Below are 27,576 nucleotides of genomic sequence, written 5' to 3' on the forward strand. Positions count from 1 at the left end.
TTTTAGAACTATCATATTCAAAACAATACATTCAATTTGTGCCAAATGAGGGACCACAACAGCTATCATTTATAATTAAAATGATTCTTAGCAAATCTATAAACCAATTAATGCTGAAAAGTGGGTTAGTGAAGATACAAACCAATTTGAAGCATATTGTTTTAAAGCCTCAAATTCTGATTAAGAATGGGTGTATTACAAGCATTTCTCTTTGGGTGCCATTGTACTTTTGTATTTCTGGGTCCAACCACCATCTCACCCCTGAGTAAATCTTTACAAATTATGAAAAAGAATATTAGATCCAGAATTACTGTTATAAAGTAAGCAATTCTGCTGTAATAATCTTGTGGTCTTTTCCATATACTTGTGGTAGTGTGTTTATAGGCATTTCTAGAAGTTTTTTATTTTAGTGTTATGGCTATAATTTCAATTGTATACCAAAGAAAAAACTTCCAAATATCCTACACGTGCTAAAATAATGCTGTTTATCTAAAGAATCACCAGTTCACCATATTGCTGGTATTTAATTTTATTTATAGTTTAAATATTCCTCAAGTTGTTAAACAGTAAGATTCAGTAATTTAACAAATAACTGACACATTTAAGTTAGTGAATGATGAAAGTAGTTTGAGTGTATTGATAAAGTCTGAGGGTTGTTTAAATGGTTAAGTGTGATACAGTTTTTTTCTTTTCTTACAGCAGTCCAGAAGTCTAAGGATCTCTGTTCTGTAACTGTAGGTGGAGAAGAGATCCCTAATATGCCTCCTGAAATGCAGCTTAAGGTGATTGGAAATTTTTTAAAGCTACATCCAGCTGAAAGTCTTTTTCTGTTTTGTTTTGTTTTAAAGACAGCATTAAAAACACTTATTTCTGCTGGGCATGGTGGTATATATCTAGAACCCCGGCACATGGGAGGCTAAGGCAGGGGGATTACAAGTTCGAAGCCAGCCTACACTATGTAGTGAGACCCTGTGTCAAAAAAGACAGTAACATTAATAATACAAATCATTTTTTGTTGGCATTGCAGGTCCTGCATTCAGCTCTTTTCACATTTGATTTGATTGAAAGTGTTCTGGCTCGAGTAGAAGAACTCATTGAAATAAAAACAAAGTTTACCTCTGAAGAGGATATTGGGATGAAGTAAAAATTCTACTTCCTAAATAAAGACTAATAAAATACTGTATTTTTTACTATGCTTTAATGCCTTTATAAAAATTTCCTGCAAAAACTTACTGTTAGAAAAATTAATACAGCTTTTATCATTTTCTGTGCTAACAATTTATGGATCAGTAGTATTACCAACTTTTGAAAATCCAATACATACTAATAATCTTGTATTATAATTTCTTAAAATATAGGTGAAATGCTTTATTCATTCATACAATTGTAGTGAGTTTGCAAGAAAACAGACACTTTCTGCTTGTTGGTTGCTTTGTAACATTTCAGAACTCGTGTCATCTTGGATATCACATCACTGAAAGTGTAGAAAAGAAGTTTTGAGTTTAGGGCAGTTGATTGTTTTTATTAACTTTACTTCCTTTTCATGTCTTAGGATAAATCTTCAGGAACAGAGTCCCGTCACCACCTCTCCAGCAATTACAATGTGAAAGCACCTGCAAAGATTAACTTTAGGATACTAACTGCCCTTGTGGAAAACCTAAAACAAATACACTGAACTTTTTTTTTTGTAGTCCAAGAAACTGATTAGAAAATTCTGTATTTGTATTTCTTACTAGATATCTGAACATCCACCTTAATTTGTATTGTTAAGAAACTGCATGGGTTTTATATGCATGTACAATAATTTTCTCTTGTGTTGGGGCCTCATGCATGCTAGGCAAGTGCTATACCCACTGTGCTATACCCACAGCTCTTATATAAGTTATTTCCTAAACATTATTAAAGGAATCGCTCAACAAAATTCCTAAAATAAAATCACTTTTAATTGTATAAATGCTTTTTAAATTAATGTAAACATCTTTAAATATATATTAGAACATTATAAACGAACAAGTTTAATTATGTTGATACTCATCCAAAAGAACATTTATAATTGGTACTCCTAATTTGGGTTAATTGAATCACCACAAAGCTTTATCTTTTGAAGTGTTTTCCAAACAGGACTTTGCTCTATAATGTATGCTTTAGTTGTTATCATTCTGTAGCAGATGCTGTCTATGTATGGTTTGGAGGTAGTCTGTAAGAAGATACAAATGTAGCATTATTTACAGAAACAACATTTTTTTCAATGTCAGATTAAAAAATAATTTAGGAAATATTTCTTGATGTCTGTGTGCTAAAAAAAATATGTGAGTTACAGTAATAGAGTCCTCAAGGAATTTTAAACATGGAAGCCAAAAAGTAGAATAGCATAAGAATTCCTTTAAGAAGGGATATGTTCAAGTGTAAGGGAGACCTAACTCTGACAAGGAGAGTTGGGGAAATCTGGAGACACTCACTGTACAACTAGTAGAGAACAATTTCATAAAGTCTGTACCACAATCTTATCAGTGATTATACTTCAGAATTTGAAGGGCCAGCACAGTGTATATATGACTAAATGTTCTTTTGGCCCAAAATTAGTCATAAATGGGTGGCTACCCAAAGTAAATTAACAAGATTTTAGACACTGAGTTCAGGCTTGGGAAAGAGTTGCAGGCATGAAATACCAACTTCTCTGAGATAAACAGAAGTAGGACATTCGACCATCTTGCCAAGAGGTTGTATGATTTGAAGTAAGAACCCTTAAACCTTTTGACTAAGACATGTATTTGTGTATGAATGTGTCTTTCTCACAGGTGACTTACCTTAGCTATAGTACACATGAGATTAATAGCATCTATTGTGTGATGTACTGGAAGTATCCGTAATTTACTTCCCAGGAATCTGAAAAATTCATAAGTTATACAGATCATATAACTTAATGATTCTCTTAAATAGGTAATAACCTGTTGTTATTATGACTTTAATCATTCCTGCCCTGCATTGTTCCACAGAAGATTTGAGGTGACTTTACAGCCAGAACTTAACTGACCTTTAAGAAGTGCCCTCTTTGGTTTGTTCTTGTAGGAGAAGCCCACAAATCAGCATGAACTCTGGCCACCATGATTTATAAAGTAGCTACTGGCGTAAGTTTTATTAAATGTGATATTAACATCATAAAGTTTATCTTCTAGTAAAACAACATTTAACTGTTAAGTGAACTAAAAACTGAAGTAAACACAATGCAGTACAGGAAAAATAAATCTGTAGTGCTATTTTTCTATACCTCTGCTGAATCCTGAACATCAGTTTCCATTCTTCAGGCCCATGGAGAGCAGCAGACAGAACCAAAAAACTATTTCGGTGGATGTTAATAAACTTCTCAATTTTGGTTAGAAATACTTCTTCGGCTGACATAATGCATTCTTTAACATCCATCAATAAAAATGCAACTCCTAGGAAAGAGGAATGTAATGTAAAGATGGTTTGTCTTATAGAACAAGTTTTTAACTCAAAGCCAATAAAAATAGCTGTACAAAGTGTCCAGATTCTAAACTCATAAGGAGTAGAAATTATCACAGTTCTTACACAATAAAATGAAGTGTTCTGTATAAAAGAATGACTTGTTCTAAACATTTTAGAAAAAACCATTTTGGTCAGTGACTTCCCTCCACCCCAGACTAAGGCACTGGCCACATGAAAGTAATGCCTGATTTTAGATAAAAGACTATGTTTTTTATCATGTTTTTTTTAAAAACATTTATGGTTTCCTAGAAAGTGTATTCCAAAGAATATAGATAAACACCAGATGGAAGAAATGCACAGGAGAGAGAAGGTGTCTAGGAAGGGGTGGAGTTTCAATGCCCTTTCTAGGCCCACCACCTTCTAGGCATTGCCATGTGTTCAACTCAGAAGCTCCTGCAGTGACTTTGAAAAGGCAGAAGTCAACAGCAAATCTTCAGTTACTTCTTGGAGAAATCTACCAGAATAGAATGGAATTAGATAAATCAATATACTCAGCTGATATCTGGTTTTTCTGGAATAGTATCAGGCCCATCAGAATGGTCCTGAGGGGAAACTTGATTTAATTATATCCCCTTTAAAAATATGAGAAAGAGCCAAGCATGGTGGATGGGGGGAGATCACAGTTTGAGGCCAGCCTGGGCAGTACGTTACTGATGCCCTATCTCAAAAACAAGCCCAGCATGGTGTACACATCTGTAATCTCAGCTAGGTAGGAGGCGCAGACAGGAGGACTGCAATCCAAGACCAGCCCCAGGCAAAAAATAAAAAGGGCTCCAGTGGTAGAATGGTTGCCTAACAAGCACAGGCCCTCAATTCAAACCTCCGTATCACCAAAAATTTTAAAAATATTAGAAAGAAAACCTATGTTATATGGTTAGGTGATTATCGTATTAATGAGCCAAGTGCTAGTGGCTCACACCTATAATCCTAACTACTAAGGAGGCAGAGATGAGGAGGATTGTGGTTTGAGGCCAGCCTGGGCAAACAGCTCATAAGACCCTCTTGAAAAAAATCCATCACAAAAAAAAGGCTGGTGGAATGGCTCAATTAGGCCCTGAGTTCAAACCCCAGTAATGCAAAAACTAAAAAATATAACTTAATGAACTTAGGCAAGCTGTAGAACCTCTCTGAACATAAATTTCCTTCTCTAACATGAAAGTAATAATTTTATTAGGCTTGTTAGAAGAATTAAATGCAAAGTGACCAAAACATGTTAACTATGTGACCAAAAGTACTTGTCCCAGGAGGACTCTGTTGAGTTTGAGGCTGGACCATGCAGCATGAAGACCTATTTATAGGGCTGTTAAAAGCACCTACTGGGCAAAGCCCTCCTGACAAAGCCCTGTACTTTTACCTCTGGTCACTTCTATTACTTCCCAAGCACAGGTGAAGCTGCTCTTTCCCATGTCCCCAGACTTCTCTTATCCTAATTTAATTCCTGTTCTTTGCCCATGACTCAGGTGTACAGTTTTGTGAGTTCAGGAACATTTATTTGTCACCATTGTAGTTTTTTTCAGTAAACCCTCATACAAAAAAAAAAAAGGAAAAAAATTCGTATATTGTTTTTTGTATATAAATACTGACCAATAATGTTAGCCTCTATAAATACAGTTAATACTTCAATATAATTGATTGTTGAAAGAGTTGCTGTTTTAAAATTTTCATCTTAGTTCCAAGGTCAAATAGTTTTTCTCATCCTCTACTAAATTCCACTAGTTCAGCTTTATTTAAGCAACTGTAAACTAAAAAGGAATATATTCTGTAATTGGTCATGTGCAGTGTTTCTGCAGAAATAAAGTTGAACACATTTATCTCTTCCAAAACAACACTGTAAGTTATTATATTGATACTGAATTTCAAAACTTACTACAATTTACACCACGTATTTTATAAGAAACTTAAGATAGTTAGCAAATATACTGTACCAGAAAGAGAAAATATAATGGATCCGCTTTCCACTGTATCTGAGTATCGAACCTTGTGACTTCGATTTTCTAGAGCAGTCGAAATTTCATAACTCTTTAAGAGAATTTTTAGAAATACAAACTTAAGACATACTTAAAATAATTTGTATTATAGCTAGTGACAAATTTAAAAGTTTAATAACTTTTTTTATAATATAACATTTAAAAGATTTGGTCATCAAAAGAAACAAAATCTGCCCTCTGGAGAAAAAATGTTGATTAACAAAAAGCAAAAATATTCCTGCCAAAATACTGATTGTAAGTTTGAAATAATGTACTACAGCTGTTAAAGAACTAAACTATGGGAACCTGGGCAAATGCAAACTTCTTTTAAAAAAATACTTGGCAAAGGATTCTAACATGCATTAATGTTTAACTATTTAAGATTGGAGATGGTGTTTTTCTTAGATGGTCGACAGAACCATAAAGTGCCAGACAGAATATAGCACAGATGACAACCAATTCTCTAATTCATCTGTTTACATTACAATTACCTTAAGATGCTTTTAGAAGGGAAGCCAGAAAACATAAAGACAGCATTAATGTCATCTTGTTAAAAAATACCTCATTTACTACTCTACCCAAGCAATGAGATCATATTAGCTAAGATACTAAAATCTACAATTTAGTGGTTAGTAGAATTTCCTAATTGTCAAGTTTGTTAGTCTCCACACAGAGTAAAAGAAAACCCTTTGGTAAACTATTTTCATATATTTTAAGCACATACTCTAAAACTATATATAAAATACATGCTTCTTTTCCTTCCCAAAGACAGTATTTTGTGCTACTTAGATCCTCAAATAAAGGTCAATTATGGCTCTTCTGAGGTTTTAAAATTGTACATTGCTTCCAGCAATGGCAGATTATGTAATTTAGGCCAACTTTGCTGCTGAAGGCAACTTGAAAAACTGAACAATTGAAAAAAAAATCTGCTTGAATGCATCAGAGATCTGACATGATAGTTAGAAATCGTAAGGCCAAGATGTATAAAGAAATTCAAAGCTTATGACCTCAAGATTTAGGTCATGTCTTCCCTAAGGGTGCTTTCAATTCAGGGAGAGGGAAGAAGAGTGGCTGAATAGAGCTTCTGACAAAAGTAGAGCAGCTGTCACAGGAATGCAGCCCTGCTTCAAACCACTTCAATTCCTGAAGCTGTATTAGGGTGACACTGAATACTAGCTCTCCTAAGCACCTGGCACAGACACTCTTTAAGAAACCTTTCTCAAGTCTTCCAAAGCAAGTCTGCTGAATTGCAGAACAACAAAAAAAATTATTTGAGTGACTTTTCTCTGTTCTCATAACTAATACCATTCTAGAGGCACACAGACAACTTAGGGCTTGGATTGCCAAATTTAGCAGATAAAAATATAGAATGCCTATATTTGAATTACAAAAAATGTGATTTTTAAACATAGTATATCCCATGCAGTACTTGGGATATACATTAAATACACTGCTTGTCTGAAATTCAAAGTTTGTGTTTTACCTGGCAAATACAGCATTAGTTTAACACCCTTGCAGAGTTAAGACTTCTCTAAGGGGACAAAACATTATTTTAGGCCTCAAATCAGGAAAACAATATCATTTACAATAGTTTCAAAAATACCTAGGAATAAACCTAACTAAGGAGTTGAAAGATCTCTACCACAAAAGTTATAAAATTTTGAAGAAACTAAAGAAGACACTAGAAGATAGGAAAGACCTCCCATGTGCACAGATCATCAAAATATTGTGAATATGGCCTTATTATTAAACACAATCTACATATTCAATGCAATGTCCATCAAACTCCTAAAGTCATTTTTTACAGAATTAGAAAATCAATCCTAAAATTCACACAGAAACACAGAATACTCCATATAACTAAAGTAATCCAGAGCAAAAAAGAGCAATGCTGGAGGTATCACAATACCTCTAAATTATACTATAGAACCACAGTAGCAAACACACACACACCAATACAAAAGAAGATCCAGAAATAAGCCCACATAGCTACAGCACTCTGATTTTTGACAGAGTCATCAAATCATGCATTGGAGAAAAAGACAGCCTCTTCAATAAATGGTGTTGGGGAAACTGGACATCCACATGTACAAGACTGAGACAAAATCCCTATTTCTCACCCTGTAAAAAAAACCAATTCAAAATTGGTCAAAAATATTAATATAAGACCTGGAACTTTGAAACTACTAGAGGAAAACACTGCAAGATATTGGCATAGGCAACAACTTTCTGAATAGGACACCAATTGGTCGGGAAGTAAGTGCAGCAATAGTAACTCAAACAGTACACTTCCTGATTAGCAAGCATGAAAGCCTAAGTTCAAACCCCAGTACTGAAAAAAAAAAAAAAAAAAAAAAGGAAATAAGAGCAAAAATTGACAAATGGGACTGCATCAAATTTAAAAAACTTCTGCACAGCAAAGGACAGTCACCAGAATCAAGAAACAACCTACAGAATGGGAGAAAAAATCTTTGCCAGCTATTCATTGGATAAAGGGTTACTATCCAGAATATATACAGAACTAAAAAAAAACAAAAAACCAAAGGAATAGCAATACAATTAATAAATAGGTAAATGAATTAAACACAGTTCTCAAAAGCAGAAGTACAAATGGCCTAAAAATACAGACATTTATATATGAAATATATATTTGTCTATTTCTGTGAAATATATATTGAAATATGTATTTCATTTTATATTAAATTAAAATAAATTTATAGTTCATATAAATTCATCCTTCATCATAGATGAAATATGAGTCAAAACATTGAGTTTCCATTTCACCACAGTCAGAATGGCTACCATCCTGAAAACAGACAGCAAATGCTGAGAAGAATGCAGGAGGAAAGGAACCCTCATACACTGTTGGGAGGAATATAAATTAGTGCAACCACTATGAAAATCAGCATGGAATTTCCTCAAGACACTAAAAAAAGAACTACTATGTGATCCTGCTGTATCACTCCTGGGTATACAGCTGAAAGAATGTCAGTCAGCATACAATATAGCTATCTGTATACCCATGTTTATACAAGCACTGTGCACAATATGCATAACACCCAAACTATGGAATCAGCCTATGTGCCCATCAACTGAAGACTGGATAAAGAAAATGTGATATGTATACACACAATGGAGTTTATTTATTTATTTGGCAGTACTGGGGCTTGAACTTGAGGCCTTGCATTTGCTAGACAAACACTGTACCACTTGAGTCACACTGCCAGCCCCACAGTGAAGTTTTGTTCAGCCATAAAGAAGACTGAAATGATGTCATTTACAAGGAAAATGGATGGAAGTGGAGACCATCATGTTAAGTGAAATAAGCCACACTGAAATGGACAAATATATCATGTTCACTCTCATATGCAGAGTCTACACCAAAAAAAGAATGCAAATGTTAACAGCACTGGTGCAGCCTGAGATTAGAAGACTTCCAAATTCTTTGTGTCCTGTGGAAGAATCCATGACAGGACACATGGGTATAAGCAGAATTTACTGAAAGTTAGGAAAAGGAAATACAAAGGGGAGCATGGTAGAGCCCAAGTGGAATCTAGAGGCTGAGAAAGCATGCTTTTGTTTTCTAGGTGCTTTTAAAACTTATGCTAATCTATAGGAAGGGAGGAACCAGGTGATTTCCATCCAATGATTAATGAATGAGGAGGGGAATGGGTGGTTCCTGGGCCAGGTGAGAGCATCATTCCCTGGCTCCAGTGATCTGAGAGCCAGGGGGAGAAGCTGGACATGTCATTACCCGGCTCCCTTCACCTTTGAGCCAGGGGGAGAAGCTGGGTGGGCAGACTTCTGTATACGGCTATGTTAACTCTCAGGTGCCCCATCCATGAGGAAGGAAGTTCCCATTCTTTCTAACTTATTGTAATTATAATGGAGCTCATAAAGCATATCAGGTAGGGGTCTCAGCCCCAAATTTCCCTAATTCTACCATGCCTCAAAATGAGTGTAAAATGGAGACAGCTTGGGGAAGGGAACTAGTGGGAGAGGGACGGTGAAAGGAGAGGGAGGTGATGGGGTGGTGATTATGATTAAAGTACTTCATATGCGTATATGAAAATAGAATAATGAAACCCATTAAATTCTTTTTAAAAGGGGAAAGGAGGGATAAGAAAAAGTTAAAAAAATGGGGGCGAATTGGATCAAAGTATATTATATGCATGAATGGAAATATCACAGTGAAACACCCTTGTACAAGTCATATATATTAATAACAAAAAGTGTAAGGGTCAGGCATGGTGGTGCCCACCTGTAATAGCTGAGGGGATGCAGAGCAGGAAGATTATAGTTTGAGGCCAGCCCCAGTAAAAAGTTAGTGAAACACTACCTCCACAAATAAGCTAAGCATGGTGGTACATGCCTATAACCCCCAGCTATGCAGGAAACATAGGTAGAAGGATTGTAGTTCAAAGCTGGCCTGGACAAAAAGTGAAATATCCTATACGAAAAATAACTACAAGGAAAAAAGAGCTGGAGACATAATTCAAGTAGTAGAGAGCTTTCCTAGCATGTATGAGGGCCTGAGTTTGAAACTAGTACTATAAAAAACAGGGAGGAGAGAAAGAAATACTTTCTTAATTAAACAAAAATTAACAGAAACTGTTGCCAGCAGGTCTGCCTTAAAAAAAGATTTCAAAGAAGTTACTTAGAGAAAAGGAAAATGACATAGGTCAGAAAATCAGATCTACAATTTAAAAAGAGCATTGAAGTCATAAATGAAGATAAACTCAAAACTTACTTTTTGTTTTTTCTGTTTTGGTTATTTTTTCTGTTTATAACCATTGAATTTCTAATTTTTTTTCTATTTTGTTTTCCTTTATTGTTGTGATGGGTAGAGTTACATTGTGGCATTTACATGGATTCTCACAATGTATCAAATATATCATACATGAATTCACTTCGCTATCATTCTTCTTCATCCCCCAATTCCCTGCTTGCTGGAACAATTTCAACAGGTGTCATTTTTGCATTTACTTACATGTGTACACATTTTTTGTACCATATTCACCCTCCTACTCCCTTTCATCAGCACCACCCCCTTTCCCACTCCTCTTTGGGCCAGACTTATCCACACTCCTGATCCCTGGTTTTGTAGAAGAAAAAAAAAGAAAATTAAAAATATGACATTTTAGCTTGTTTGAGATAAGTTAGCTACAGAGGGAGTTTATTTGTGATATTTCTATGTAAATATGTATTATAACCACAATTGATTTATCTCCTCTATTTTTATTCATTCTAGCTTAGTCCATTTCTTATGGTAGTTTCAGCTTATTTAGGATTTCTATATTCATTCTTGTATAGAAGAATCCTATTCATGTGTTTCATAATATTACAGTATTTGTATTAGGTCTATATTTCATATGAGAGAGAAATGGAACTTTTGGCCTTCTGAGCCTGGCTATCTTTACATAACATGATGCTCTCCAGTTCTGTCTGTTTATCTGCAAATAACAAAATTTCATTCTTCTTTGTGACTAAAATTCCATTGTGTATAAATACATTTTCTTTTTTTTTTTAGAGTAATTGGATTTTTTAATTCATATGTACATACAATGTTTGGGTCATTTCTTCCCCCTTCCCCCCGCCCCCTCCCTTAACCACCCCACTCCCTCCCTCTCTCCCCCACCCCCTCGCTTCCAGGCAGAAACTATTTTGCCCTTATCTCTAATTTTGTTGAAGAGAGTATAAGCAATAATAGGAAGGACCAAGGGTTTTTGCTAGTTGAGATAAGGATAGCTATACAGGGAGTTGACTCGCACTGCTTTCCTGTGCATGTGTGTTACCTTCTAAGTTAATTCTTCTGGAACTAACCTTTTCTCTAGTTCCTGGTCCCCTTCTCCTAATTGGCCTCTGTCACTTTAAAGTATCTGCATTAGTTGTTGAGGGCAACAAATGCTATCTAGTTTTTTGAGTGTCTTACCTATCCTCATACCTCCCTTGTGTGCTCTTGCTTTATCGTGTGATCAAAGTCCAATCCCCTTGTTATGTTTGCCCTTGATCTAATGTCCTCATATGAGGGAGAACATGCGATTTTTGGTCTTTTGGGCCAGGCTAACCTCACTCAGTTCCATCCATTTACCTGCGAATGATAACATTTCATTCTTCTTCATGGCTGTATAAAATTCCATTGTGTATAAATACATTTTCTTAATCCATTTGTCAGTAGTGGGGCATCTTGGCTGTTTCCATAACTTGGCTATTGTGAATAGTGCTGCAATAAACATGGGTGTGTAGGTGTCTCTGGAGTAACCTGAGTCGCATTCTTTTGGGTATATCTCCAAGAGTGGTATTGCTGGATCATATGGTAAATCAATGTTTAGATTTTTAAGTAGCCTCCAAATTTTTTTCCAGAGTGGTTGTACTAGTTTACATTCCCACTAGCAGTGTAAGAGGGTTCCTTCCCCCCACCCCCGCCCCACCCCGCATCCTCGCCAACACCTGTTGTTAGTGGTATTGCTAATGATGGCTATTCTAACAGGGGTGAGGTGCAATCTTAGTGTGGTTTTAATTTGCATTTCCTTTATTGCTAGGGATGGTGAGCATTTTTTCAGCCATTTGAGTTTCTTCTTTTGAGAAAGTTCTGTTTAGTTCACTTGCCCATTTCTTTATTGGTTTATTAATTTTGGGAGAATTTAGTTTTTTGAGTTCCCTATATATTCTGGTTATCAGTCCTTTGTCTCATGTGTAGCTGGAAAATATTTTCTTCCACTTTGTGAGTGGTCTCTTCAGTTTAGAGACCATTTCTTTTGTTGAGCAGAAGCTTTTTAGTTTTATGAAGTCCCATTTATCTATGCTATCTCTTAGTTGCTGTGCTGCTGGGATTCCATTGAGAAAGTTCTTGCCTATACCTATTAATTCCAAAGTATTTCCTACTCTTTCCTGTACCAACTTTAGAGTTTGGGGTGTGATATTAAGATCCTTGATCCATTTTGAATTAATATTGGTATAGGGTGATAAACATGGATCTAGTTTCAGTTCTTTGCAGACTGCTAACCACTTTTCCCAGCAGTTTTTGTTGAAGAGGCTGTCTTTTCTCCATCAATACCACACTTTCTTAATCCACTCATCAGTAGTGGGCATTAGGCTGTTTTCATAACTTAGCTATTGTGAATAGTGCTGCAATAAACATGGGTGCACAGGTGCTTTTGTTGTAAGATGACTCACAAACCTAGGAATGGTATTGCTGGATCATATGGCAGGTCTATTTCTAGTTTTTTAAGGAGTCTCCATACTGTTTTCCATAGTAGTTGTACTAGCTTACTTTTCCCCCACATCCTCACCAACATTTGTTGTCATTTGTCTTCTTGATGGTAGATCTCCTAACAGGAGTAAGGTGGACTCTTAATGTGGTTTTGATTTATATTTCCTTTATGGGCAGGGATGATGAGCATTTTTTCATGTGTTTTTCAGCCATTTGAACCTCTTCCTTTGAAAAGGCTCTTCAGTTAATTTGCCCATTTCTTCATTGGGTTTTTTATATTTTGTGAGTTTAATTTTTTGAGCTCCCTGTATATTCTGGTTATTAACCCCCTCTCAGATAGATAGCTGGCAAAGATTTTCTCCCTTTCTATGGATGGCCTCTTCAATTTAGTGACAATTTCTTTTGTTGTGCAGAAGCTTTTTAATTTCAGTGTCCCATTTGTCAATGCTTTCTCTTAGTTGCTGAACAGCTTTGAGTTCTACGAGGAAGTCACTGCTTATCCCTATTGCTTGGAATGTATTCTCTGTTCTTTCCCATATTAGCTTCAAGTTTTCAGGCCTTATGTTCTGGTCTTTAATCCACTTTGAGTTGATATTTGTACAGGGTAATAAACATGTATCTAGTTTCAGTTTTTTGCATACATATATCCAGTTTTCCCAGCAACATTTGTTAAAGATGCTGTCTTTTCTCCATTGTATTAATTTTGGCACCTTTGTCAAAAATTAGATGGGTGTAGCTGCATGGTTTTATATGTGGGTCTTCTATACTGTTCCACTGGTCAGTACCATGCTGTTTTCATTGCTATGGCTCTGCAGTATTGTTTCAAGTCAGGTATTGTGATACCTCCAGTGTTGCTCTTTTTGCTCAGTATTGCCTAGGCTATTCACAGTCTTTTGCATTTCCAGATGAACTTTAGGATTGATTTTTCAATCTCTGTTATGAATGTCATTGGGGTTTTGATGACAATTGCATTGAACAGTAGATTGCTTTTTGGTAGTATAGCCATTTTTACTAAGTTGATTCTACCAATCCATGAGCATAAGAGATCTTTCCATCCTCTGTAGTCTTCAATTTCTTTCTTTAATGGTTTTTAGTTTTCCTTGTAGAGGTCATTCACATCCTTTGTTAAGTTTGTTCCAAGGTATTTGATTTTTTGAGGCTATTGTAAATGGAACTGTTTTCCTACATTCTTTCTCAATCTGTTCATTGTTGCTGTATAGAAAGACAACTGATTTTTGTAAGTTGATTTTGTATCCTGCTACTTTGCTAAAGCTATTTATGGTGTGTAGGAGTTTTTAGTGGAGGTTTTCAGATCTTTTACAAAAAAGATCATGTCCTCTACGAATAGGGATAGTCTGACTTCTTCCTTACCTATTTGTATTCCTTTTATTTCTTCTTTCCTGTCTTACTGCTCTAGATAGGAATTCCAAGACTATGTTAATAGGAGAAGAGAGAGTGAGCTCCCTTGTTTTGTTCCTAACTTTAGGGGAAATGGTTTCAGTTTTTCCCATTAAGTATGATGTCAGGTATAGGATTATCATATGTAGTCTTTATTATGTTGAAGTACATTCCTTCAATTCCTAGTTTCATCAGAGTTTTTATCATGAAATGATCTATCTATTGAGATGATCAAGTGGATTTTGTCTTTGCTTCTGTTAATATGCTGTATTACATTTAATGATTTGCATATGTTGAACCATCCCTGCATCCCTGGGATAAAGCCAACTTGGTCATGGTGTATGATCTCTGATATGTTGTTGAATTAGGTCTGCCATTATTTTATTGAAGATTGTCTTATAGTTCTCTTTTTTGGATATGTCCTTGTCTGGTTTTGGGATGAGTGTAATATGAGCTTCATAAAATGTGTTAACCAGTGTTCCTTCTCTTTCTTTTTCATGGAAAAGTTTAAGAAGTATTGGTATTAGTTCTTTTTTAAAGGTCTGATAGACTGCAACAGGAATCTGTCAGGCCCTCCCTGGACTTTTCTTTTTAGGTAGACGTTTCGGTGCTGCTTCAATTTCATTGCATATTATAGATCTGTTTATGTTATTAACATCCTCTTGGTTCAGTTTTGGATGGTCATATGTATCTAGAAATTTGTCCATTTCTTCTAGATTTTCCAATTTATTTGAATATAGGTTTCCAAAGTAGTCCAGATGGTTCCCTGTTTGTTGGTATCTCCCTATTTTCGTTTCTGATTTTACTAATTTGGGTGTTTTCCCTCCTATTAGTCAGATTTGCAAGGGGTTTGTCAATCTTGTTTATTTTTTCAAAGAACCAGTTTTTGTTTTGTTGATTCTTTGTGTAGTGTTTTTTGGTCCCTATTTTGTTGATTTCAGCCCTTGTTTTTTTTTCCATTTTAAATTTTATTTTAATGTTTTCAAATTACAAAGACAGCAAATCTTCCCAGCACAAATAACACTTGTTTAAAAAGGTGTGTATGGGGGGGATTGGCACAAGTGCACAATCTTCCTATTTTATTAAAAAATAAGAGAAAGACAACTGTACAGGTTTTTTCTTTCAGCTCCCAGCAAGGCATAAGGACTAGCCCTAGATATGCATATATACAAATACACCCACATGCGTCAGACTTAGCTCTCTGCGCTCCTTAGCAACTCAGAGCAACTGCAGCACATCTTACTGCACTTCCCTCCAACCCCTCAGCCCTTGTTTTTATAGGAGCTTGTTTTGGGTTCATCTTATTCTTGTTTTTCTAGGAGTCTGAGATGCAGCATTAGGTCATTTATTTGGGATCTTTCTGCCTTTAATATATGCACTCATGGCTATAAACTTTCCTCATAGGACTGCCTTTGCTGTATCCCAAAGGTTCTGATAGGTTGTGTTTTCATTTTTATTAAATTCCAGGAACTTTTTGATTTCTACCTTTATTTCTTCTATGACCCACTGTTTGTTGATCAATGTATTGTTCAGCCTCCAACTGTTTGTGTATTTTCTGCTGCTTCTTTTGTTGTTGAGTTCCTTTTATTGCATTATGACCAGATAGTATGCAGGGGGTTATTTCAATTTTCTTATATTTGTTGAGACTTGCTTTGTGCCCTAATATATGATCTATTTTGGAGAAAGTTCCATGGACTGCTGAGAAGAATGTATATTGTGCTGTTGCAGGATGGAATACTCTGTACACATCTATCAGTTCCATTAGATCTATGGTGTCATTTAATTCTAGAATTTCTTTGTTGATTTTTTGTCTGGTTGACCTATCTATTGGTGATAGAGGGGTAGTAAAGTCTCCACTACCACTGTGTGATTTTCAGTCCTTTAGTGTATATTTAATGAAGTTGGATGCACTGATATTGGATGCATATAAGTTGATAATTATTTCCTCTTGATGTACTGTTCTTTTTATTAGTATGAAGTGAACTTCTTTGTCTCTTCTGACTAATTTAGTTTTGAAGTCCACTTTATCTGATATAAGTACTACATCTCCCTGTTTTCAGGGGCCATTAGCTTGGTAAATCTTCTTTCACCCTTCCACCCTAAGCCAGCATTTGTTTTTGTCAATAAGGTGGGTTTCTTGTAAACAGAAGATTGTCAGGTCTTCCTGTTTAATCCACTTTGCCAAATGGTGTCTTTTGATGAAGAAGTTTACAATTTAGCTTTAAAATACATTTAACTTATTTACTTCCTTCTTCCCAAAACTATCTGTAGATAAGTAAGCTAAGGATCTTTTCAAATATCATTCTATATAAAAATTTGTTTTTTTGATTTTGAACTTGAAGATCAATGGCTCAAACACCCCTTTACCTTAAGAGATGAGCTAATAATAACAGTGGTTGTCCACTTTATTTCTTTTCCAATACTTTCAGCCATCTGTATGTCTTTGGATTGGCCCAGCTTCTTAGAGTGCCGCAATCTGAAGAAATTAAGTGTAAAAAAGAACATATAGAACTAGTTGATAAATAAGTAAATGAAAGAAAGAAATAAAACTAAAGGTAATGGGATCATTTTTAAGGAGTATTTGAACATCAAATTTTGACAATGGAAAAAGTGTTTTGTAATTCACACACATAGTTTCTTCTATACTGTGCTTTCTTTTAACAAGTAGAAGCCATGGGTCATATTTCAGAGCATCAACTTAAAAAAACAGAACTTACCTTAAGAACTGTGAAAGATCTAAGGTTTTTATCCTACTTGAAGCTAAAAAGTTAGCCTGCCATAGTTTCATGGATACAGACAAAAGATACAAAACTCAGAGGTAAAAATGAGTTTTTTACTCATAGCAATACTAGCACAGCTGGAATATCATGAATTTCTTACACCACTTCCTCAAGCCCCTTCCCACAGGGTGATAGGAAAAAGACTAGCTGAAATCTGTATCCACAGTGGGTTGTAATATAAGAAAAGAACCACAGTGTAGGAAACTCCAATCTTTTATAAGCAAAACTGCATTCTACTCTTGAAGGAAACACTGTATCTTGTAAAGCTATTTGCTATAGAAATATTCTCGTTTGTTTTGTTTTTTTATACAAATATGCTTGAAGATAGTACGGATGGAGCCTGAATAACTGCAGTTCTAACAAATACACAGGTGATGCTGCTGACACTGCCCTGGGGACCAAACTTCAAGAAACATGCTAAGGGAAGGAAGAGCATTCTGAAGAAAATACTATACAAGTGAAACCAGGTAGAAAAGAAAATCACGTAACAGGAGATTTCAAGAAGTGCTGAGATGGGTGAGAAGAAAAAAATTACTGCAAACCTAGTTCTCTAAATTTGACTTTTCTGATTACATTGAGATGGGATACCCTTAAGCCATGTATCCACTTCTGTTTTGCTCAGTTTTTCTACTAGATAACAATCCTTTATTAGCTAGTTATGTTTTTTTCCCCAGTTTGTGACTTACTTTTTCCCTTTCTCAGTGGTTTTTTTTTTTTTTTTTTTTGGCAGTACTGGGCTTTTGAACTCAGGGCCTTATGCTTTCTAGGCAGGCTTTCTATCACTTGAGCCACTCTGCCAGCCTGTTCAGAGTAATTTTTGATGGATATAAATCACTATTTCAAATGTAGTCAAATTTATCAATATTTTCTTTTTATGACTAGCATTTTAAAGAAATCCTTCCCTACTCCAAAATCATAGATACTATGTTTAATAGATTTCTAAATTTTTAGTTTTCCCTTTTATATTTAAGTCTTGAATACACCTGGATCTTTGTACAAATCCAATTTCATTTTTAAACAATAAGGCTACCTAGTTGTCCCAACACTGTGCATTCAATAGTCCCTTGTTCCGATGACTATCTGCAGTGCCATCTTAGCTATACATTGTTTCCATATATGCATAGATCTTGTGGGGGATTCTCTATTCTGTTTTATTTTTCAGTTTGATTATTTCTGAACCATTGCTACACTGTTTTTAATTACCATAATTTTATAAAAAGTCTATTTACATGGGAAGTCAGTCTACCTTCTTCTTTTTCAGAAATGCTATTACAATTCTTGGATCTTTCTCCTTCCCAAGAACTTTTAGAATCTTCATGTTAGCTGTTCATTTAAAAAACTTACAGGGGGATTTCTTAAAATTAGAATTGTATTTATATAAAACAATTGGGAAAAAACTTTTGTGTAGTTGAGTCTTTCCATTAATGAACATGGTATCTCTCTCTATATATTTAGGACTTATAACCTAGTGTTTTCAAGTAACATCATAAGAATATTCCTTACATATTTTTAAAAAATATATAATGCCTATATAAATTTCTTTGTATAGATATACCATACTTTATTATCATTATTAATTTATATTGGACATTTGATCAGGTCCTCAAATTTTTCAATTATAAATGATTTTGTAATTAGCATGCAATTATCCTTCAAGGCCACAAATAACATATTCCTCCCTTTATTAGCATCATTCAGTGATTCAATAGGGCTTCCAAAATAAAATCCAAACTCAAGGCCTACGTTTATTTCCTTGTTGGCCCCATGTCCTGACGTTCCCTCATTTATCACATATGCAGTAGCTAGTCTAGCTATTTCAGTCCCTAAATGAGACACACTTTTTCACACATTCTGACTAAAATTTCCTTCTCTCTTTGTCAAGTCTTCCCCCTCCCCCGTGCAGAACCTGTTCTGCTCTCTTGTTCTCAATTTTGTTGAAAAGAAAACATAAATCATATAAAAGACATATTGTTTTTGCTACTTTGAGATAAATATAGTTATACAGAGAGATTCCTAGTGTTGCTTCCATGCACATGTGTTTTACAACCCACACTGATTCGTTTTTACCAGACCTCTTTGCTACTTCCTGGTTCCCTTCCCATAGTGGCCTCTGCCAATTTAAGATTATTTTATTCGCTCCTCAACAAGGAACTCATCAACCACATTCAGGTTTTAGGTTTCCTTTCCTTTCCCTATTTCTCCCATGCATGTTCTCCTCTTAGTGTGTGACCCATCTCCAATAATATTACTGCATTTGCTTTGGGCCTATAATCTGCATATGAGGGAGAACATGCGATTTTTGGCCTTCTGAGCCTGGCTAACTTTGCTTAAGATGATGTTCCCTAGTTCCATCCATTTACTTGCTAATGACAAAATTTCATTCTTCTTGGTGGCTGAGTAAAATTCCATGGTGTATAAATACCACATTTTCTTGATCCATTCGTCAGTTGTGGGGCATCTTGGCTGTTTCCATAACTTGGCTATTGTAAATAGTACTGCAATAAACATGGGTATGCAGGTGCTTTTGTAATAACTTGAGTCACATTCCTTTGGGTATATCCCTAGGAGTGGTATTGCTGGATTATATGGCAGATCTATGTTTAGTTTAGTTTTTTGTTTTTGGGGGCACTGGAGTTTGAACTCAGGGCCTCACACTTTCTAGACAGGCACTCTAACACTTGAGACACCACCACCCCCCTGCCCCGCCCCATTAAGTTTTTTAAGAAGCCTCCATATTGTTTTCCAAAGTGGTTGTACTAGCTTACATTCCCACCCGCAGTGTATGAGGGTTCCTTTTTCCCCACATCCTCACATTTGGTGGTGGTGGTGGTGTTCTTGATGCTAGTCATTCTAAAGGGGTGAGGTGGAATCTTAGTGTGGTTTTGATTTTCATTTCCTTTATGGACAGGGATGGTGAGCATTTTTTCATGTGTTTTTGTCCATTTGGATTTCTTCATTAGAAAAGTTCTGTTTAGTTCAGTTTCCCACTTCTTTATTGGCTCATTGATTTTGGGGAAGTTTGGTTTTTTGAGCTCTCTGTATATTCTGGTTATTAGTCCTTTGTCTGATGTATAGCTAGAAAATATTTTCTCCCACTCTGTGGGTGTTCTCTTCAATTTAGAGACCACTTTTTTGTTCTAGAGAAGCTTTTTAATTTCTTGTAGTCCCATTTGTCCATCCTCTCTCTTAGTTGCTGAGCTGCTGGAGTTCTACTGAGGAAGTCTTTGCTGAGCTGCTGGAGTTCTACTGAGGAAGTCTTTGCCTATACCTATTGTTTCCAGGGTGTTCCCTGCTCTTTTCTGTACTAACCACAAGGTTTTGTGTCTGATATTAAGGTTCTTAATCCACTTTCAGTTGATACTAGTATAGGGTGACAGGCATGGATCTAGTTTCAGTTTTCTATATGTAGATAGCCACTTTCCCTACAATATTTGTTGAAGAGGCTGTCTCTTCTCCATCATATGTTTTTGGCACCTTTGTCAAAAGCAAGTTGGGCACAGCTGTTTGGATTCATACCCAGATGCTCTATTCTGTTCCACTGGTCTTCATATCTGTTTTTGTGCCAGTACTATGCTGTTTTTATTGCTATGGCTCTGTAGAATACTTTGAAGTAGGGTATTGTGATACTTCCAGCATTGCTCTTTTTGCTCAGTATTCCCTTGAAACTATAGGGTATATTTCTCAATCTCTGTGATGAATGTCTTTAGAATTTTGATGGCATTGCATTGAATATGTAGGCTGCTTTTGGTAGTATAGCTATTTTTACTATGCTGATTCTGCCAATCCATGTGCATGGGAGATCTTTCTATCTTCTGTAGTCTTCCTTGATCTCTTTCTTCAGTGGTTTGTAGTTCTCCCCATAGAGGTCATTTACCTCCTTCGTTAAGTTTACTCCTAGGTATTTCTTTTGAGGCTATTGTAAAAGGAATTGTTTTCCTATATTCTTTCTCAGTTTGTTCATTTTTGTATCCTGTTACACTGCTGAAGATGTTCATGGTATCTAGAAGTTTTTGGGTGGAGTTTTTTGGGTCTTTGAGGTATAGGATCATATTGTCGGCAAATAGGGATATTTCGACTGTTTACCTATTTTGTATTTCTTTTATTTCTTCTTCTTGCCTTTTTGCTCTGGCAGGAATTCCAGAACTATGTTGAATAGGAGTGGGGAGAATGGGTACCCTTGTCTCATTCCTGAGTTTAGGGGGAATGGTTTCAGTTTTTTCCAATTAAGTATGATGTTAGCTATAGGTTTGTCATATATACCCTTTACAATGTTGAGGTACATTCCTTTTATTCCTAGTTTTCTTACAGCTTTTATTATGAAATGGTGTTGAATCTCATCAAAGGCTTTTTCTGCATCTATTGAGATCATGTGGTTTTGTTTTTGCTTCTATTAGTGTGCTATATTACATTTATTGATTTGTGTATGTTCAACCATTCCTGCATCCCTGGGATGAAGACAACTTGGTTGTGGTGAATGATCTTTCTGATATGCTGTTGTATTCAGTTTGCTATTATTTTACTGAGGATTTCTGCATCAATATTCATTAAGGAGATTGGCCTGTAGTTCTTTTTGGATGTGTCCTTGTCCAGGTTTTGGGAGTAGTGTAATACTAGCTGCATAGAATGAGTTGGGCAGTTTTTCTTCCCTGTCTATTTCATGGAAAAGTTTAAGGAGTGTTGGTATTAGTTCTTCTTTGAAGGTCTGGTAGAATTCAGCTGAGAATACGTCAAGTCCTCAATTTTTCTTTTTCTTTTTTTTTTGGAGACTCTTTATTGCTGCTTCAGTTTCATTACATGTTATAAATCTGTTTAGGTAGTTAATATCTTCTTGGCTCAGTTTTCTTGGATGGTCAAAAGTATCTAGAAATTTGTCCATTTCTTCATAAGTATCTAGAAAATTGTCCAATTCATTGGAATATAGGTTCTCATTGTAGTCTATGATGATTCCCTGGATTTCCACAGTGTTTGTTGTTATCTCCCCTTTTTCATTCCTCATTTTACTAATTTGGGTCTTCTCCCTCCTCATTTTAGTCCAGGGGCTTATCAATCTTGTTTATATTTTTTCAAAGAACCAGCTTTTTGTTTCATTGAATCTTTGTGGGGTTTGTCTCAATTTTGTTAATTTCAGCCCTTATTTTTATTATTTCTCTTTCTGGGTTTTGGGTTTTGCTTGCTCTTGTCTTTCTAGGAGTTTGAGATGTAGTATTAGGTCATTTGAGATTTTTCTGTCCTTTTAATATGTGACTCGTGTCTGTAAATGTTCCTCTTAGGACTGCCTTTGTTGTGTCCCCATAGGTTCTGGTAGGTTGTATTTTAATTTTCATTAGCTTCCAGGAACCTTTTGATTTCCTCTCTTATTTCTACTATGACCCACTGTTAAGCAATGTATTATTCAGCCTCTAATTATTTGCCTGTTTTCTGCTTTTGTTTTTGTTGTTGAGTTCTGGTTTTAATGCATTGTGATCAGACAGAATGTGGGGAATTATTTCTATTTTCTTATATTTGCTGAGGCTTGCTTTGTGCCCTAAGACATGATCTATTTTGGAAAAAGTTCCATTGGTTGCTGAGGAGAATATATATTGTGTTATTATTGGATGAAATATTCTGTAGACATCACTTAGGTCCATTTGGTTTATGGTGTCATTTAGCTCTAGGATTTCTTTGTTGGTTTTTTGTTTGGATGACCTATTTATTGGTGATACAGGGATATTAAAGTCTCACAATACTACTGTATTGGACTCTGTATGTGCTTTTAAGTCCTTTAGTGTATGCTTGATGAAACTGGGTACACTGACATTGGATGCATATAGGTTGATGTTATTTCCTTTTGATGTACTGCACCTTTTATTAGTATGAAGTGTCCTTCTTTATCTTGTTTGAAGTCTACTTTGATAAAAGTATTGCTACTCAGCAGGCAAATTCTTCAACAGTAGTAATGAATAAGTTTGTATAGATACTACAGAAGCTGTCATCATGCTGAAAGCTTCTTTATTATGAAATTTCACAATTCTAAGAGTTCATAAATGGAATGATTCTATCAAATTAACATTGAATAGAATGACTTCCTAAGTCTTTACTCTGAGCATATATGTCATAATTCACAGAAAATATACAAATAGAATTACATATTTACAAAACACCTTTTTGGCTATCAAAAAAAAATTTTAGAATAGGGTACAGTGACCTGACTCTGGCAACACAGATGGGGAAAATGGCTATTTTCACAAACTATGCTTTTGGTACTCTGTATATTTAAGGGTCATCTCAAGAAACTCTGAAAATCATAAATGCTCAATCTTGCCTAAAATAAGGTCATTTAGATAAAAATTGTTGACTGAAGTTAAAAGAAGCATCCTAGCTTAGTCAAGAATCAAAGGGAAAAGATATGATTCAAAAATCAGCTGGAAGGACTACAGATGCAGCTCAGTGGTAGAGTGCTTGCATGACATATGCAAGGTCATTGTTTTGATCCCAGCACTGAAAAAATATCAACTGGGTCAAGTATAAAGACTAATTTTAAAAGATGAATGAAGGTCATTGTCACTTGGTATCTGGTAGAAAGGGAAAGACAACAAGAATATGTTAGGAATAAACAAGAATATGTTAGAATGTTAGAAAGAAGCATGGGAGAGACTGGTACAAACAATATGGGTCTCCTGTATGATGTGCAGCAATCAAATCAGGGTAATGATCATTTCCATTTCTTCAAATACTATCATTTCTATGTGTTAGGACCCTTTTAAACTCTTTTCTACTTATTATAAAATTTATAATAAATTGTTGTAGACTACAGTGACCCTACTGTGCTATAGAACATTAGCACTAATTTCCCATCCAACTGTATTTTGGTATTTGTTTTCAACCTCTCTTTATCTTCCCTGCTCCCTAACCCTCCCAGCCTCTACTGACCTCTACTCTACCTTTTATGTAAATTGTTTTTAGCCTCCACAAATGAGAGCATACATTATTTGTCTTCCTATGCCTGGTTTGTTTTTGCTTAACATAAGTTCTTCCAGTTCCATTTATGTTGCCACAAATGACAATTTCATCCTTTTTTTAATACTATAAGTATGTATTATATATACAAAATACTTTAAAAATTCATTCATTCACTGATAAACATCTACGTTGACTACATATCCTGGCAATTGTGAATAGTGCTACAAAAAAAGGGTGTGCAGGTATCTGTTTGATATAATGATTTTGTGTCCTTTGGATATACATGCAATAATAGGATCATGGGGTCACATGATACTTCTAATTTCAGTTTTTTGAGAACACTCCATTATGCTTTCTATAATGGCTGTACTAATTTACATTCTCGATGTAGATAATTATGTCTTTCAAATCTAGGCAACTTGCCTAGATATCTCTTTGATATTCTGTAATCTTTCTTAGCAACTACTGTTAGCTGTGTTGGAGTTCATTCTTGACACTTTAACTCCTTTTCCTATTTTCAATCTCTGTCATTTTCCAGGCAACTTTCTTACTTAATTATTAAGAATTTTTGTTTACTTTTCAGTGGATGCCCTAGAATTTATAATATACATTTACAATGAATCTAAATTTACTTTCAAATAATATTTTTTCACAAGTAGCACAAATACCTTATACCGATTGAGTATCCCTAATCCAGAAACCTGAAACTTCTTGAGCATCAACATGACACTCAAAAAGCTTTAAATTTTGAAGCATCTATTTTCATATTAGGGATGTCCAACCAGTAAAGTCTATACAAATATTCCCGAATCTAAAAACCTCTGAAATCTAGAGAGAAAGAACATGATTGTACTAGTGGGTGACTATGGGGAGGCAGGATAAGGAAAGAGAATATTAGACAGTGAAAAATATTGAAACATTGCCTCTGTGTATGAAGATAATATAACACAATGCACTATAAGATGTTGAATAATAGGAGAGTAGGATGATAGAGAAAAAGCAAGTAATGTGGGGTTAATATGACTAAAGCATGATATATGTATGTCTGAAATATCAATGTGGAACCCCTTGAACTATCAATATACACTTAAAAAAGGACAGGAAGGTAAAACAGGTCTTGTTTGGGGGTGAGTGGCAGTAGGAGGGGGAGGGCATAAGGAGAGAGAGAAGAAGGGCAAATGTGTTCAATGTATTTTATATTCATATATGAAATGGTTCTAAGAAAGGGACTGGAGGATGAGGGAGAATGATGGAGGGGGTTGAGTCTAATTAAGATGTATTATAATCACATATGTAAATGTCATAATGTGTCCCCCTTTACTATTATATGCTATTATAATATATGCTAATAATATATTTTAAAAATATAAATAAAAAACTCTGAAATCCGAAACACTTTTGTCTCAAGTATTTCAAATAAGAAATACTCAACCTCTAAAAAACAAAATATTCCTAATACCTCCCCTTCCATCCCTTGTATCATTGCTGTCATTCATTTCACATGTACATAAGTTACAATAATCAAATATTTTGTTGCTATTATTTTGAACTTATCTACGAGAGCAAATTAGAATAAGAAAATAAGTTTTCATTTTATTTTTATTTATTCCTTTTCTAATGTTCTTCCTTCTTTATGTAGATTCAAGTTCTGACCTGTATCATCTCTCTGAAGTACTTCTTTGAAAAATTCTTGCAAATCAGGACTTCTCCAATTTTTGTCTGTCTTGAGAAAAGTCTTTTATTTCTCCTTCACTTTCAAAAGGTAACTTCACAGGATCCAGAATTCTAGGTTAGTGGTTTTTTACTTTCTCTCAACAATGTAAATATTTCATTTCTCCCCCTCCCCTCTCTCATACTTGGGGTTTGAATTCAGGACCTTGTGCTTACTAGGCAGGTGCTTTCTCACTTAAACCACACCCCCAGACCTTGATACAAGGCCTTGCTATGTAGCACAGGCTGGCCTACAATTCATGAACCTCATACCTCAGCCTTCCAGGTGCTGAATTACATGCATCTGCCACCACTCCTAGCTTCCAGTCCCTTCTTACTTGCATGACTTTTGAGGAACAGACAGATGTAATTATCTTTGTAATCTTATAGGTAAGGCGGGCTTTTTTACTCCTCTGGTTTCTTTTGAGATATTTGCTTTATCTTTTATTTCCTGAAGTTTGAATGTGATATGCCTAGGGATAAGGACTTGTGTTTTACATTTATTCTGCTTGGTGTTCTCTGAGTTTTCTGGATCTGCAGTTGGATGTCCAGCACTAATTTAGGGAAATTTTCAGTCAGTTATTGCTTCAAGTATTTGTTTTGTTCCTTTTACGCTTTCTTCTTCTGATATTCTCATTATGCACGTTACACTTTTGTCTTTTGTCCCATAGTCCTTGGATATTGTTTTATTTTCTTCTTCTCTTCCTTCTCTCTTTGCTTTTCAGTTTTAGAGGTTTCCATTGCTACATCCTCAAGTCAAGAGGTTCTTTCCTCAGCTATGTCCACTCAAGCAATAAGCCCATCAAACACATTCTTAATTTCTGTTACAGTGTCTTTGATCTTTATTATTCCTTTTTGGTTTGTAGGATTTCCAATTCTCTACTTGTATTATCCATCTGTTTTTGCATGTTGCCTACTTTGTCCATTAAATCCCTTAATACATCAACTACAATCATTTTAAATTCTTTGGTATTTTCAACATTCCTGCCATGTTTGTTTCTGGTTCTTATGTTTGCTCTGTCTCTTCAAATTTGGGGGGGAGGGAGTTGTTTAGTGTTCTATTTATTCATTTTTGTCTTTTATTTATTTTTATTAGCATTAGTTGTACAGGATGTAATCTGTTTTGGAGAAAGTTTCATGGGCTGCTAAGAAAAAATGTGTAATCAGCCATAGTATGGAATATTCTATAAAAGTCTGTGAAGTCCATTTTGTCATGGTATTATTGAGTTCTAGGACATCTTTGTTAATTTTTTGTCTGGATGTTCTTGTGATGTTGTGGGGTGTTGAGATCTCCCACTATTACTGTATCTCGACATATCTATTCCTTTAACCTCAGAAGTGTTTGTTTTATGAAGTTGGGGGCATCAGTGTTCCATGCACATATATTTAGAACTGTATCTTCTTGCTGGCTTATTCCCTTTATTAGTATGTAGTGACCTTCTTTATGTCTTCTGACTGATTTTTATTTAAAATTTGCTTTGTCTGATATGACACTAGCTACGCCTGCTTGTTTTCAGTTTCTGCATGCTTGGTAAATCTTCTTCCAACCTTTTGCTTTTAGTTTGTGTGTTTGTCTTTGGTTTGTTTCTTGTAGACAACATCTCCTGAGCCAAACACTGGACACTAGAGCCTGATGAGCCCACCCCAAAACCACACTCAGCTCCACTAGCCTACTCCTGTGAACCAGTGGAAGACCTCAAATACCTCTTCAAAAGAACCACACTGGACATGTAACTTATGTTCTCTCTCTTTTTGTGGGTAGTTTACATTCTTGTTCCCCTTGAGTGTTGGTTTGTGGGCAACCTCTCCCCAAGTGGCATGGCTCCAGCAATTGGCCTTAAGTGGCAGGTATCTTATCCTGTTTTTCCTGTTCCTCATGCTCCACTTACTTTCATAATCTGTGCCTTACTTTGCCCTGTAACAATGGATTCCCACCACCACCCCTTGTAGATGCAAAGTATTTCAACACCCCACCTTGGAGCAATCAACTTGTTTTATGTGTCAAATAATGACCCACTTTCTGCCCCCACGGGGGACAAACCTATATAATGGGGCCACACTG

General features: G+C 35.4%; 2 protein-coding genes across 9 annotated transcripts in view; one reads left to right on the forward strand and one right to left on the reverse strand.

The window, feature by feature from the left end:
* The window catches only part of Glmn (glomulin, FKBP associated protein), a 54,124-nt gene extending 51,846 nt beyond the window's left edge, over positions 1-2,278 (forward strand). For 5 of the 8 annotated variants that reach the window (XM_020159542.2, XM_074076478.1, XM_074076479.1 and 2 more), the window contains 3 exons: positions 700-782; positions 1,028-1,140; positions 1,553-2,278. In XM_020159542.2, the coding sequence (XP_020015131.2) occupies positions 700-782; positions 1,028-1,140; positions 1,553-1,607 (251 nt within the window). In that variant the 3' untranslated portion in view covers positions 1,608-2,278. Of the gene's footprint in view, positions 1-699; positions 783-1,027; positions 1,145-1,552 lie in introns of those variants that run through there. The other 3 variants (XM_074076481.1, XM_074076482.1, XM_074076483.1) reach the window with 3 other exon arrangements.
* C6H1orf146 (chromosome 6 C1orf146 homolog) overlaps positions 2,063-27,576 on the reverse strand; it is a 41,313-nt gene continuing 15,799 nt past the window's right edge. Inside the window, exons 2-5 of the mRNA XM_074077854.1 lie at positions 5,433-5,526; positions 3,269-3,437; positions 2,808-2,886; positions 2,063-2,197 (exon numbers count right to left, since the gene is read on the reverse strand). Coding sequence (XP_073933955.1) covers positions 2,063-2,197; positions 2,808-2,886; positions 3,269-3,437; positions 5,433-5,526 — 477 coding nt within the window. The remainder of the gene's footprint in view (positions 2,198-2,807; positions 2,887-3,268; positions 3,438-5,432; positions 5,527-27,576) is intronic.

Source organism: Castor canadensis, chromosome 6 (genome assembly GCF_047511655.1).
Source record: "Castor canadensis chromosome 6, mCasCan1.hap1v2, whole genome shotgun sequence".
Taxonomy (NCBI): domain Eukaryota; kingdom Metazoa; phylum Chordata; class Mammalia; order Rodentia; family Castoridae; genus Castor; species Castor canadensis.